Source organism: Sinocyclocheilus anshuiensis, unplaced genomic scaffold, assembly GCF_001515605.1.
Source record: "Sinocyclocheilus anshuiensis isolate Anshui unplaced genomic scaffold, SAMN03320099.WGS_v1.1 scaffold2181, whole genome shotgun sequence".
Lineage (NCBI taxonomy): Eukaryota > Metazoa > Chordata > Actinopteri > Cypriniformes > Cyprinidae > Sinocyclocheilus > Sinocyclocheilus anshuiensis.
This window is the reverse complement of record NW_015552262.1, coordinates 545,106-559,773: the sequence shown is the minus strand read 5'-3', so window position 1 is coordinate 559,773 and position 14,668 is coordinate 545,106. Positions and strand designations below refer to the sequence as shown.

General features: G+C 36.3%; 1 protein-coding gene and 1 pseudogene across 3 annotated transcripts in view; both read right to left on the bottom strand.

Annotated features, from left to right (window-relative positions):
* LOC107663513 (aryl hydrocarbon receptor repressor-like) overlaps positions 1–5,910 on the bottom strand; it is a 20,035-nt gene extending 14,125 nt beyond the window's left edge. For 2 of the 3 annotated variants that reach the window (XM_016453740.1, XM_016453741.1), the window contains exons 1-2: positions 5,520–5,770; positions 4,922–5,103 (exon numbers count right to left, since the gene is read on the bottom strand). In XM_016453740.1, the coding sequence (XP_016309226.1) occupies positions 4,922–5,103; positions 5,520–5,746 (409 nt within the window). In that variant the 5' untranslated portion in view covers positions 5,747–5,770. Of the gene's footprint in view, positions 1–4,921; positions 5,104–5,519; positions 5,771–5,801 lie in introns of those variants that run through there. The other variant, XM_016453742.1, reaches the window with a different exon arrangement.
* A 1,165-nt stretch (positions 5,911–7,075) lies between these two features.
* LOC107663508 (maternal DNA replication licensing factor mcm6-like) lies at positions 7,076–13,672 on the bottom strand (annotated as a pseudogene).
* Between the last annotated feature and the right edge of the window lie 996 nt (positions 13,673–14,668).

The following is a 14,668-nucleotide window of genomic DNA, read 5'->3' as shown; positions in this document are numbered from 1 at the left end:
CCACTCTAAAGCGATACTAAACTGCAGTGGAAACGCAAACCGAGCCGAGCAGAGTCGTACCACGCAGTGGAAAATCACCATTACACTCCCAGAAATAAAAGGTACAAAAGCTGTCACTGGGGCAGTACCCGTTTGAAAAGATACACCTTTGTACATTATTTAGGCCCAAAGGGTGCATAGAAGTACATATTAGTACAGCTTTTTTAACTTTTTTAAGAGAGTGTAGCATGCATCTTGCACTGTAGGAATTTTTTTTTGGAGAAAAACAGACAAATCTACACATCTAAAAAACATTCAATTGAAGCAGTACATTAAGAGGCTTGATTAAACCAATCGAGTGAACTATCAAGCTCATCATGATGATCATTGTTCTCATTATCATTAGGCATCAGTGTATGCAGGTGTCAATCCTATTAAGACCCTCTCTAAGACGGTTCAGAGCAAAAGTGTTGCCAGTAACAAGATCTGCTGGAACTGGAAGCAATGGTGTTGGCAAACAGAAGCGCTGCACATGGTGGATCTTTGCCATCATTACACACTTCCCTTCAGGTGTCACTCTTTGAGACTTCACTTTGATAATTAAAAAAAAACATCTGTCGCACAAACTGTGCAGGACGAGTTACACACTGAAGTTTAATACCGAAGGTTAGTGGTTTGTTTAAATCACTAATCCTACGTACTGTATGAGCAGTAATAAAAGTGATGTTTGCATTGGCAAGCACTTAAATGAGCAATACATTTATTTATCCTGAAAGGAAATAAAGAAAAGTTTGAGGTCAGTTTATACCCTCCACATCCCGAGAGGCCCGGAAATGTGTTGGAATTCACCTGGCCATGCAACAAACATGATTTGATTCTAATTGTATGGAACAAGCCTATAAAAATGGTGCTGGGCCAACAAAGGCTTTCCCGCTGTGTTTTAAGACTTGTGGTGGAGAATGAAAACACAGGGTGTCTGGATCAGACACGGCCTCAGTCATGCACAACCAATCTGCACAGTAACTCAAGACATGCACGGGCTGAGAGGAGAGAAATTAGGAGAATTAGTTGCTTACGCTTTGACACTGATGTAAACCTAAATTCACTTCCAACATTAAAGCAATAGTTCACCCAAAAATGGCAATTATGTCATCATTCACTCGGCCTCATGTCATTCTAAACCTGTTAGCATTTCTGTGGAACATAGATTCTTCATCAAGTCATTAAGAATTTACTTTATTCATAATTACTTCTATTGTCTTTGAAATATGGTGTAAGTGTATCGCTGAATGTAGTGACAAACATTTATGGTAAACTAAAATATACTTTAATGTCATTTCTATTGAAACTTGTATGTCACATATTTAAATATATTTTAATTATTTGTAATGATGAAATTACAGTTTAGTGCATTTAAAATATATTTAATGTAACTTCAAATAACATATTACAGTTCAAATTTGAATCAAGTATTTTACATGTGCTTAGTAAGTCAACGCTTCTTTAAAGCACACCAAAACTTTAAAAACTTTAGACATTTTTAAGAATGTTTGTAACTAAACAATTGATGGTCCCCAATGAATCTTTGATTACGCTTTTATGTTCAGAACAAAGAAATGAATACCGGTTTGGAGCAACCTGAGGATAAGTAAATGACAGAATATTCATTTTTGGGTTAAAAAATATCCCTTTAAGTGGCTTTTTATTTCATCAACATACTATATGCAAGTACAGTTTTTAAAGGGGTCATATGATGCGATTTCAATTTTTCCTTTCTCTTCGGAGTGTTACAAGCTCTTGGTGCATAAAGAAGATCTGTAAAGTTGCAAAGACTAAAGTCTCAAATCCAAAGAGATATTCTTTATAAAAGTTAAGAGTCAACCACGCCCTCCTAAAACGGCTCATTCTAACACGCCCCCACATGTCTATGTCACGATGTGGGAAGATTTGCATAATGCCGCCCAAATGTTCACGCAAAGAAAGAAGGCTTAACTTTTATTCTCGCTGTAGTATTGTTGTTGCCACCGCTGCCATGTCGTGAAGGCGCTGTGTGTTTCGTTGTGAAAGCGAAACTACTTTGTTTGGCCTTCCAAAAGAGGACGATATCTGCTTCGTCATGCCTAGAGCTGATCCGTGTTGGTCGCTGAGGAAATACATCAACTGCGCGCTGTGGATCGCCAGATCGGCTTTCACCGTGGACGAAGCGGAGTCTAGCCCGGGGTCGTCACATGTGGTTGCCGCAAGCCCTCCGGACGCTCCGTCGAATCCGCCGGCCACGCCGTTCTCAAGCCCACCCGCCTCCACTCACTCTAGCCCGCCGTGTGTTTCGTTGTGAAAGCGAAACTACTTGGTTTGGTCTTCCAAAAGAGGAAGAGGTCTTCCAAAAGAGGAAATTTACGCAACGCGTAAAAAGACACTATAAATCATTATAATCCGTAATTATGTCCCCACTGGATTCAACAAATGCCTAGCTTGTAATGGGTTTTCACACGCTTGAGGTATTCGGCCAATCACAACGCACTGGATAGCTGGCCAATCGGAGCTCACCTCGCTTTTCAGACCGATGAGCTTTGTAAATATCAATGCGTTTCAGAAAGGCGGGGCATAGAGGAGAAACAATAATGTATAGTATGTGGAAAATAATGTGTTTTTTTAACCTTAAACCGCATAAATGTTCTTTTTAGCAACATCATATGACCCCTTTAAGATTATAGGTACACTTCAAGTGCACTTTCAAAACATTTAAGTGCACTTCTTTATCACAGTCACAGACATTTTTCAAAATATCTCCTTTCATGTTCCACAGCAGAAAGTACAACCTGAAACAGAGACAATTGTTGCCATACAGTAAGATAGCAGGTCTGATCCTTTGGTCTTTGAAAAATTTGATGAGAAATATTAGAGTTTATATTGAAATCTCCGACTTGAAACTTATTGCTGTCTTGGAAAAACAATTGAGACACTTGGAAAGTGATGTTTTGTTCCTACAGGCAAAGATTGAATAAACCAGCCCACTCAACAACAAAGAGAGGAAAAAAAAAAAAAAAAAAAAAGTGTTGGATAAATGAGGTTCTGGTTCGTAGATTCATATCATCATTTTTCTTTTAATTATTAGCAAAAGTTTTACATTTAACAAAAAATTCTTCAGAAAATTCTTCAACTTCACAGTTTTTTTTTTCCATGTAAAAATTAAAACATTTCCATAAAAAGCTTTTTGATGACATTCAAGTTCACATATTAACTTCAAACCTGACAAGAATTTCTGACATACTTCTACATTGTCATGGACTTGTCTATAATTTACGGCTTGAAAGGTGACAGAAAATGAGATCAGACCTAAAATGCAAATGGCCTTGAGAAGATGAATGCATTAAAATGCTGATGAAAGATCAAGGTTGACGCAAACCCAGATCCATGACGGTTCAAGTTCTTCAGGGTCAGATCTTGCATTATAAATGACTGTATTCATGACCGTTATGAATTACACTAATCTAAAGTGGTTTGTTTAAAAGCTACCCAAAAGCTCAAATACACAAACCTGTGCAAAGACACCTGGATGCGATAAATAAATAAATGTGACTTGACTTTAAATTATGAACAGCATGGAAATCTACAGTCTCAAAAAAAGCTTTCCAAACACTGCATATTGCATACAATGCTGGGCACACATCTTTACTTGCTTTTTAGTTGCTAAAAGTTGTTTTCATTACTCTCCATTACTTTGTTATGAGTTCAGTTACATTTGAGAGATGCCCACCTGCCAGCACACAGCCCAAATACTGTCAGCTCTCCACACAACAGCTCAACACTGATCCGTTTGGACACAACAAACAGCATGTGAGTGCAAGAGGGCAATCTCTACATTACATTAAGCTACAGATGGACCTGTCCTTATATGGACTCTCCTGAAATAGATCCCATTATTCTACATGGCAGAAGAACTGCATGTGTATTTACCAGCATGTTTGGTAAGTTTTCCCACAAACTACACTAAAATCTTTTTTTAAAAGTGAGCTAATTTATTTTTAAAGTTATGCTGCGTTGAATTATAAATAATTTAACAAGCAAACTGAGAATATGAGCTAAAAATCTAAATAAAGGAACATGTGGAAGGAAAAATTCATGAGGGAAATGTTTTCCATAAACTTTTATATACTCCATATAAAAATGCAAATGCAATAGAATGTAGTACTAATATTATCCCAAAACATAAAAAAAGACACCATGAAACAACCTGAAAATGTGGTAAAAATGTACAAGAGACAAATCAAATTTTAGGATATGCTTGAGTGAAACACAAAGATGAGGTTGTTTGAGTCGGTATTAGGCTTGCCGCGATAGACGGTGCTGACAGTGATACCGGTGTTAAGCCGCAACACCGGTTACGTACACTTGCCCACCGCGTCATGTTTTGCTAATAAACGTTCTACGCTTCTTATTTATTTGGTTATATATTATTCAGGTTTACTTGTTTCCAGTTTTGTACATTTAAACTAAGTTATTTGTTATTTTATATTAGGCATAGCCTGCCCTATAGCATGGTGTATTTTTATTTGTTTTGTTAATAAAAGATCTACGTTTTATATATATACCCTAAAGTGAGTTTGACATTGTATTTTGTTGTTGCATTTAAGCAATTGACGCCTAACTGCCACTAATTCGAAAGTGAAAGTAAAATGCGCACGGCGCTTTTAAGCTATTTAAAAGCGAAGGAAAGCGAGGAAAAAGAGGGAAAATTCAAACAAACTAAAAACGAACAATTGCTTTACTCCGAATTGTCGCTATTTGAAAGTGAAAGTAAAATGCGCACACAGCTTTTACAAGCTATTTAAAAGAGAAGGAAAGCGAGGAAAAGAGGGAACGCCCCGCCCCGTGGTGATACCGGTATTACCGGTGTTGTCACACGTCAATTCCTTCTTAGGAAGGAAACATTCCTTCTTACCTTGAAAGAAGCTCTTCACTCGCAGGAAGCTGACGCTGAGCCTCAGCACTGAGAGTTTGTCCAGTTTGGAGATGACATCTGCACTGAAGGGCAGCAGACTCGCTAACATGTCCAGTTCTGCATTCAGACAGTCGCGATGACGCTTGGATGGATTCGATTTCTGACCTGCTTTCTCTGGTTTCCTGAAGATACAAACTATAATTTTAATTTATAGAATTTTTAATTAATATAATCTACATCATAAAACCTGACTAAATGGCACAAAAACATGACGACATTAAACAAATTACATAATTATTATTATTATCATCATTATTACTACTACTAATACTAATAATAATGTGCATATTACCATTAGGTGACTTTTCTCTTTGTTTTTGTTATTTGTATTAATACTGTCAATAACAAGGCAACAACAAAAAAAACGAAATGAACATGAATTAATAATTAATTCATAAATATATGTATACAAAATATAGTATACAAAAAAAATGTTTACATCATTATTATTATTAGTAATTATCGTTAGTGACTGGTTTATTTGTATTGATGGTTTGTCAATAAAACAGTCAAGCCAATAAACTGATAAATACTCAACTGTTTCTGCACAGGTTTTCTCCTTTTCTTTCCGGCGTACAGACGGTCTCCAGGCGGAATCATTTCTCCAAAGACCTCAAAACCAAGATGCGCTGAAAACGAGCCTTTTGGTTCCTGGCAAACAGCTTTACACCTGTGGAACAACCAGAGGGAAACAGAACAACGAGGTGTGGAAGTGTAACAACAAACAGAGACACAATAAAAAACTGCTATAAACATTTTACACATCGCCTCAGAGAAAATATCTGTTGTTTCAAATACTGAACATATAAGTGACACTCACCAAAATCCACATTCAGCCGATGATAACGGTTGAAGTAACTTAAAAAAAATTGTTGAAACGAAATCGTATCATCCTGAGTGTCAACGAGATGTAATAAACTCTTGATATGACAGCGACATCGCGCGCGACCTGTTTTATAGCCGCTCTGGCGGCGCGCGGTTCAGGTGGCGGGTCTCAGCACGCGCACGCGCACGCACGACGCACGCACAGAGTGAACGACGCGAACAAAATAGAACGTTCTATTCTATTCGGCCAGCGAATCTGTACAGCAACGAGAACACAAGACTTTCCTCTGTTACAACGGTATCTTATTAGATTTATAATAGGGTATTACAATAAAAGTGTAAAAGAAGGTGGTTCAATAAAGAGAGATTGTTTTAAAATAAGACCAAAATAGAACAAACATGAGCATAACATTTCAAAATAATACTTTTATGAGTTTTATGAGTTTTATTCATTCTTTTTTTTTTCACAATTTTTTCACAATTACATTTGTACAATTTTACTACTAAAAATTCCTTTCTAAACTTATGCGTGTATAACTAATTTTAAGGATACTGCATTCAAACAATGTCAATTGATATAAATTAAATGGAGATTCTTTTAATATTATTTTAATAAAGGGACAAGTGTCAGTGGCCCATTTTAGCTGACTGGTGACAAAATAGGCCAGCAGCTAAACCTTATTTTAGAAGCAGACTATATGAAACAAGTGCTGTGATTTGCAAAATAAAAATCATGAAGATAATCACATGATGCCTTCATGTTGCTCACTAGTTTCCATAGATAATATATAAATAATTAATATAAACATAAGAAAAGCGTAGGGTGAGTTGTAACTGGAATTTGAACTTTTATTTAACTTAAGTTTTTGCAAGACTAACAATCTTTCCAAAGGGAAAGATTACAGATCAGCCGGATAACTGATCATTCATTTTAGTGAAATTACACATTTTAATTTCCCCCAAAATACTGCACATTTGTCTTTTGATATAATAAATAAATATAACTGCCATCTATATGATGGTTTGATAGTCCCTATTGCTTTGACCTTTTTCTTCTGCACTTTGTATTTATGTACTTTTCAATATTTAAGATACTGGGATCCACTGCCATCTAGTGTTCAATAAACAAATGACACATAAATGCAAAATATAAATCTATTTATTTTTTTCTGATTTACTCAATCAAAAATGTTGCATATTACATTAGTCATGATTTAATATTATAGAAGCATCAGCAAGTAAAAAATAATCAAGGTTGTTAAACCAGTCTGACTAGTCGTCCAGTATATAATTGGGATTCACCACCAGAAACGGTTCCTCCTCCATGACGGGCTCATCTCCATCCTCACTGATCTTCTTCAGTCCTGTTTTAGTCAGCTCTATGATGATGTAATCCTTAAAAAGAAAACGTTACGGGCATGTTACACTGCTTCAGTTCAAATAAACAATGCATTTTCCAGCTGATTAAAGAGTGATATGCATACTAACGTAATGGATGAGTCTGTACAGCACTTTCTCAATGAGATTCTTCTTAGCAACAAGTTCAGCTTCTGAATCAATTTCACTCTCCATTTCCTTCAGGTACCAGTTAATGAGCTCACTTTTCTTCAGAGATGACTCCTCATCCACTAAAAACACAACCCTCATTCATTTCAACAATGCAGTCAACGCAAAGCAATTACGTTTTCATTATTTCATCCTTCAGTTTATGCTCTTGATAACTTTAACTAGATCTGCACAACCCGAGACAAAAATTAATCCAAGAATTAGTCCAAAATTTGTTTGAAAATTATCAACCAGTTGGTTGGTCAGACACTTTAAGAATCACACAGTAAAGCATGGTTTAAATTGCAAAAAAAATAAAATACTTTCTTATTTAAGAAAAATTAAATTAACTTTATTTATTTCTTTTTTGTTTAATTTAAGTAAAATAAAAAATAAAGCAAATTAAAATAAATAAATAGAATTATTAAAAATCAAATGACAGACAAAAACAGTTTGATAATCATTGATTGATGATGGCACAACTAACAACTTTTACCGCAATGGGAATACAAAAAGCATAAAAAAAATTAAATAATAATCCTTTTTTTTTTATATATATATAATGCATAAAATAAGAAATTGATAAATATTAGATTTAATGGCAGGGAGGGAGGAGAATGAATGAATCAATTCTGTCTGAGATGTTATTGTAATGGAAAAATCAGGACTCACGTTGTTCCATCTTTTGCATGTGCAGCACCAGCAGGTTGGAGACCCTCTTGTACTCAGCGAACGACATTCTGAGAGCAGGTTTGGCTGCTGCTGGCTTCTCCTGCTTTTCCACCCCATCAGTGTCCATGGCCTCCACCGGATGGCCGTTCACTTCACCTCCATTCTGACCTTCTGTCTCTTTACCAATCAGGTCATTCTGATCTGTGGAAGAACAACTCAAATCAGTCAATTTAGTCATGACTTCTGATGTCTGATTTTAATGATACCATTGCTGGTAAAGTGACACTTGTGTCAAACTAGAGTGGCAAAAAGTATTTGGACAATTAAGATGCACTTAGTTGCCAGTAGGTGGCTTTTGCAAACAAATAAAGCTTATTTTTTTTACTGTTCCGAGTATTTACGGATTTTTTATACTGATATTTTTGACAAAGGGTCTCATTTCACAACAAGGGATTAAAAAGTATAAAAGATGTCCATCTCACCATTCACGTTGTCGCCATCCTGCACCTGGTCAAAATTGATGTCAGGAGAGTCCACACGAATAATAGACTTATTCAGGAGTCTAAACCCCTCTTTCACGTGTTTGGGTTGAACCTTTCCAAAGGAAGAGCACGAGGACACATTTCAAACTCTGCATAAGCTATGTTTGATGCACACTGGTGCATGTTGAAACAGTTTTTGGTAGGGCTGCACTATAAATCGCATGCGATATTTAACGAGCATCTTGTCAGTAAAGACGGTTCTGTAATCAGCGGTAAATCTCCAACACATGCGGGCTTTCACATTGAGCAGCATTAACTACACAGAGCCGTTGTTCACTGACGAGCTGCGCAAAACCACGTTCATATTCGCGCGATTTTTTGCGCAACTCGTCGGTGAACAACGGCTCTGTGTAGTTAATGCTGCTCAATGTGAAAGCCCGCAGGTGATGGAGATTTACCGCTGATTACAGAACCGGATTTCTGACAAGATGCGCGTTAAATATCGCATGCGATTTATCGTGCAGCCCTAGTTTTTGGGAACATCATCCATTGCACGACGGATGCACACCTCATCCGAGCAGTAGAGTCTGGTCATGGCCTCAGACAGACGCAACATGCTCTCCAGCTGCCTCACAGTGATCCGCCAGGATGATTTGGTGGTTCCACCTCCATCCCGCTGCCGCAGACGCTTGTACTGGTCCACCACGAACTCCTGAGCCTCTGAGGTGATCTACAGATGCAGAGTTATGAGGTCAATTATCATCTTATTTATTATCATTAATCATCATTTTCAGGTAATTCCAAACCTGTATGACTTTATTCTGAATGTCTAGCTCCAAAAACGACAAAAAAAAGATTGAGATCTACAGCAAAGGACAACATTTCAGTGAATAGCAACTTGAATAACGTATAGTATCTTGCCTTTGGCTGAAACTGTCGGGCGAACAGAATGTATCTCTGGATTTCATCAGTACTGTAAACTCTTTCTACCGACTCAACATTCCTGGCATGAAGATCTACAATCTGCCGGGCGATGGCGTAGTCTGTAACCTTGTAGAAAAACACAAAATTTGTGCTTTTTGTACACTACCATTCAAAAGTTGGAGTCAGATTTTTGAGGTCTTTGAAAGAAGTCTCCGATGCTCACAAAGGCTGCATTTATTTGATCAAAAAATACAGTAAAATTAGTAATACTGTGAAATATTTTTTCAATTTAAAACAATTGTTTTCTGTTTGAATATATTTTAAAATATAATTTATTCATGTGATGCAAAGCTGAATTTTCAGCATCATTACTCCAGTCTTCGGTGTCACATGATCCTTCAGAAATCATTCTAATATGCTGATTTGCTGCTCAAGAAACATTTCTGATTAATAATGTTGAAAACAGCTGTGCTGCTTAATTTTGTCGAAAACAAGGTGAGCAGCATGGAAAAGAACAGCATTTATTTGAAATATAAATCTTGTGTAACAATATTAACATTTTTACTATAACTTTTGATCAATGTAATGCATCCAAATATAAGGATTATTTATTTAAAAAAAAATAATAATAAAATAAAAAACAAGACCGCAAACGTTAAGAAATGAAAATGCTGAAAGATCTTACCTCATTGCATTCATCCACCAGTATGAAGAAGAGATCAAATCTGGACATGATAGGTTGTATCTGCCATCTATGGGGTTGGCAGCGGCCAGGATGGAGGTGCGAGCATTCAGAGTGGCCTTGAACACACATACGGGTTAGACGAGGTGGATTATGGATTAAACAGACAATGTCTAGGGTTACACACCTTAACACCCGCCTTTGTGATGGAGATGGTCTGCTGCTCCATGGCTTCATGAATGGCCACCTGGTCCTTAAGGTCCATCTTATCAAATTCATCAATACAACAAACCCCCTATAAACAAGACATAAAATAGATCTTTATTCTGATGACAAATATGAGTGCTAACACACTCTAAGAGGTTGACAGATCATTGCTATTCTGCTGCTAAAATTACAATTCTAATATACAAGTAATTGGAACATACTGATAGATTTACAGGAATATTTCTAGAAAAGTCAGTTCAAACCAATCATTTCAAGAACTAAATGTATGAAATGGCCAACTATACATTATCGGCCAACATGAGGGCTCCTGCTTCAATGACGAACTCATGCGACTCCTCGTCTTTGACCACAGCAGCAGTCAGACCGGCGGCACTGCTGGCTTTACCGCTGGTGTACACCGCTCTAGGGGCAAAATCCTCCACATGCCTGAGGGAAAAAGAACAAATGCATCCCAATCCAGTCATTAGACACTTCGGTTATCTGTATTTTACATTAAACTGTCAACAAAAGTGTTTCTCACGCATTTTATTTACTTGAGAAATTGGCTCTTAGATGTACTCGGGTCTCCAACTATACACACATTAATGTCACCACGTAAAGATGTTCCCTCCATGGTTGTCTTGGCAACACCACCGAATAACATCAGCAGAATTCCACGTTTAATTTCATCACTACCTAAAAAACAAAGCCAAAAGTCAATATGCAAGTAGTCCTGCAGCTGTCAGTTTAACATAGAAGACATAACTTGTATATTCCACTTTTTCAGGGTTATCTCCAATTTCCGTTTTGATCAAGAAAATCTGGTTTACTTGAATGCGCCTCAGACTCTTTCATATCTTTTCTATCAACCTTATTTTTAACGCAAGCACGGGTGCAGTCATTTGTAACTTGAACGTGCAGGGCATTCAAGCAATTCAAAAACAATGTTATGCTGTCTGATATTGCAAACTGGTATTTGTTTTCATATTTTATGAATTTATTATCATAATCAAACACATTGGTTTGAAGTGCAAATAGTTTTCACATTTACTGTACTTTGTTATTCTTCTAGTTATTTACCTAGAGCGGCTAATGAATCAGAGTCTCGCACATTCACAGAAAATAGCTTAATTTCATGTTGCAAAATAAGGTGAATGGAATATTCTGTAACCAATGAACAACACTGATCACTGAGAAATGACCGTGAATGGTGGGGAAGAGACTTGTGCAGAGGTTGTGATAGAGATTCTTGTCTTGGCTCATCTCAAACACTTTCTCCCATTCCTGCACGGTCATCTGGTTCTTCACGCTCTCAGCTGTCTGATCCTCCTGACGAAGCTCCTTCCCTCCAAACTAACAGAGCGCAGAGGGAAAAAACAATGAAATTCCAAAATAAAAACACTACAATAAACTTGAAATCTATCAGAAAACTGACAAGAAATATAGATAGAATGTTTGAACAAAACAAGACATTAAAAGGTGCAATATGTAAGATTTTTATTAAAATATCCAAAATATTTATATATTTTATATTAATATTATATAATATAATTAAACAATTAATATAATATATTTTGCTGACTTGTGTACTTACATTATCTCAAATGTTTCAAAGAATGTTTAAATCCAGAGAAATAAGCAGTTTTAACTAGTGACACGGACCGTGTCCATCGTGTCATTGTGTCGCCTGCCAATGACGTCATAACCCCTCAATTTCCGGTTTTGTTTTGTAGAAAACATGGAAAAAGCAAAAGACGCTTTAATATGTTGTGCGTTTTATTAGACAGGTGACGACCGCACAGAGTAGCATTATAACAGAACTTTCAAACGTATCTAGTATGATAAAACAGTGCTGCTTTACCCCACATACACACGACCAGAATGAGCGGAAGCACTAAAGTGTGGCATAATAAAAGCTCCGCTGCTTTCGAGCTGTATCACTCTCGTCTCTCACTAGCAATTGCTTCAGCGGCCTCGTTTCGCTTTGACGGCTTTCCGCCTCACTCTGCTTCATACTACGATGTTAATAAATCTTTAATACACTCATCCATGAACATGATTTCTGCCTGAGTCCCGTCAGATTGCATTGGCTGTGGGGATGAAGACCGCAACTCCCATGATTCCACACTCAGTCACAGCGTCATCAAACTTCGCCTTTGTCTATTTGTTTGTTTTGAACACGTGCCCTCTAGCGGTGAAAACTTGCATATTGTACCTTTAATAGGGTCGCCTAAAGAAAATATATATTTTTTTAAAATGTGTATAATGAAATTAATTTACCTTTTTTTTTTTTTTTTAAACAAACTAAATTTAAAGTTTTCATTTAGCTGAAAAAAATGAAATAAATCTGGGTAATTCAATTTAGGCAAATTAACTTGGTATAGCAGGCACAGCAATAGTGTCATACGCAAAGAGGCTGGCCAATCATAACAGAGGAAATTTACATATAGATGTATATTATAATATATAAAGAAATGTCTAAAATTCTAAGGGTCAAAAATAGGGTGTAAAATTAAACTGCAATTAAAAAAATTACAATGATAAAAGTAAAATGAAATTACAAGCATGATAGAAGCCCTTTAAAGTGGTTGGAGTGCTTGATTCAAAGGTCTGACCCTACAAAAACTTTGGAACTGAAATACATACTTTTGCCTAGACGGAAAATCTGAAAAAGCCACATAAAACTCTTTGGACGGTGGAATATTTCCATGATCTCTGGCAAAGTGGCGAACTGCTCGGCAGAGATACGGGTAAACCCTGGATAAACATTACAGATGACAGTGAAAATATGAAATTAAGATGAAGCTCTGCAGTAAACAGCAATTTATCATCATACATAAATGCTCAAAAAGAATTTTACCATGGTTTATGATAATGAACAAAAAAAAAAAGACAATTAAAAGCTGCCAACTTATGCTTCATTTATTTGCCAAAGGTAATCAATTAAACGTTTTCTGACTATTATTTTGTATGTTTTCTTAAACTTTGGTAGCTGCAGCTGAAAATAGTAGAAAAATGTCAAAACTTTCTGAAAGTCAACATTACTTTTTTTGCAGGGTTGCTGTAAATATAGCGAATAGTCATAAATAATTTCAGTCATATAGTCAAATAAATCATTTCATTAAAATAAGTGATAACACAAGTATTTTTTGTTTCATGATGCATGCAAGACGTGTCTAATTTGCAAATCAGCTGGGATAAAAAAAATAATAAGCACAAATAAGGCAGCAAACTTTAAGATGCATATCTTTTCTTCCTCTTAAAGAGAACTGTTGCTGTTGACCTGTAAAACTCCTCTTGAATGGTGGTGGCGAGCTGCTGGTTGTAGTTCATCACGCATTTGCACGCCCGCATCTTCAGATTCGGCCTCCATCAGGTTCTCTCTCTCTCACTCACTCACTCACTCTCTCACACACACGCACACACACACACGCACACACGCACACACGTTCAAGGTAATGAGCCAGCCAATCATATACGTGCGCCATGACGTAATGACGTAATTCCCCACTGACGAATGACAGTTTCAGTTGTACAGACACCTTATTTGGCTCTATTTGGCGGATCAAAAAGTATTTTTGCTTTAATACAGACATTTGGGGATATAAAAAGTATATAAACATTTACTTATTTACGCTATCGCAAGTACATTTTTCAAATAACTGTACTTCATCAGAGTATTTCCATATAACTTTGACATTACTACATTCTAAACCACAATATATAACATTTTACTCTACTGAGTTTCATTAAAACATCGTTCCCCGTTATTTAGCACGGAAGAAAACGAGACTCGCTCCGAAATAAGTATGATTCGCGATGAATCATTCTGCTGAGCCCTCTTTTCGATGAAGCTGTATCTGTTCAAATACGATTCACCTCTTCACGAGTCACAACTCACTGATTCAATGATTCGGTCGGAGCGAATCTCCAATTAACAACTTACTCAGTTGGTACAAAAAAAACACATAATAGAGATTAGCACTTTCTACACAGACACATTTCTTTACCATTTCTTTTAAAACATTCGAGGCACAAATCCAATGTTTTGCTTGATAAATTAATCCATAAGGTATGCTAGCGAAAATGTTAGGCCTATCTAACATAAAATTAACGTACATATGTAAATATATGCTATAAATGTTTAATGTAGCAATCAAAATTTTGTCAATCTATTGAATTGACATTATATTAACTGTAGTAAAAACTATTTTAATTAACCAATTAAAAACATCATTTTGTTCAACCACTCAACCTAACAAAAAACATTTTTTAACTAAGTGTTAACTAGATAGTCGTTCGAGTTTTCAACTATGTAGTTTACCCTGCAACTTTTTCAATTTTATCATT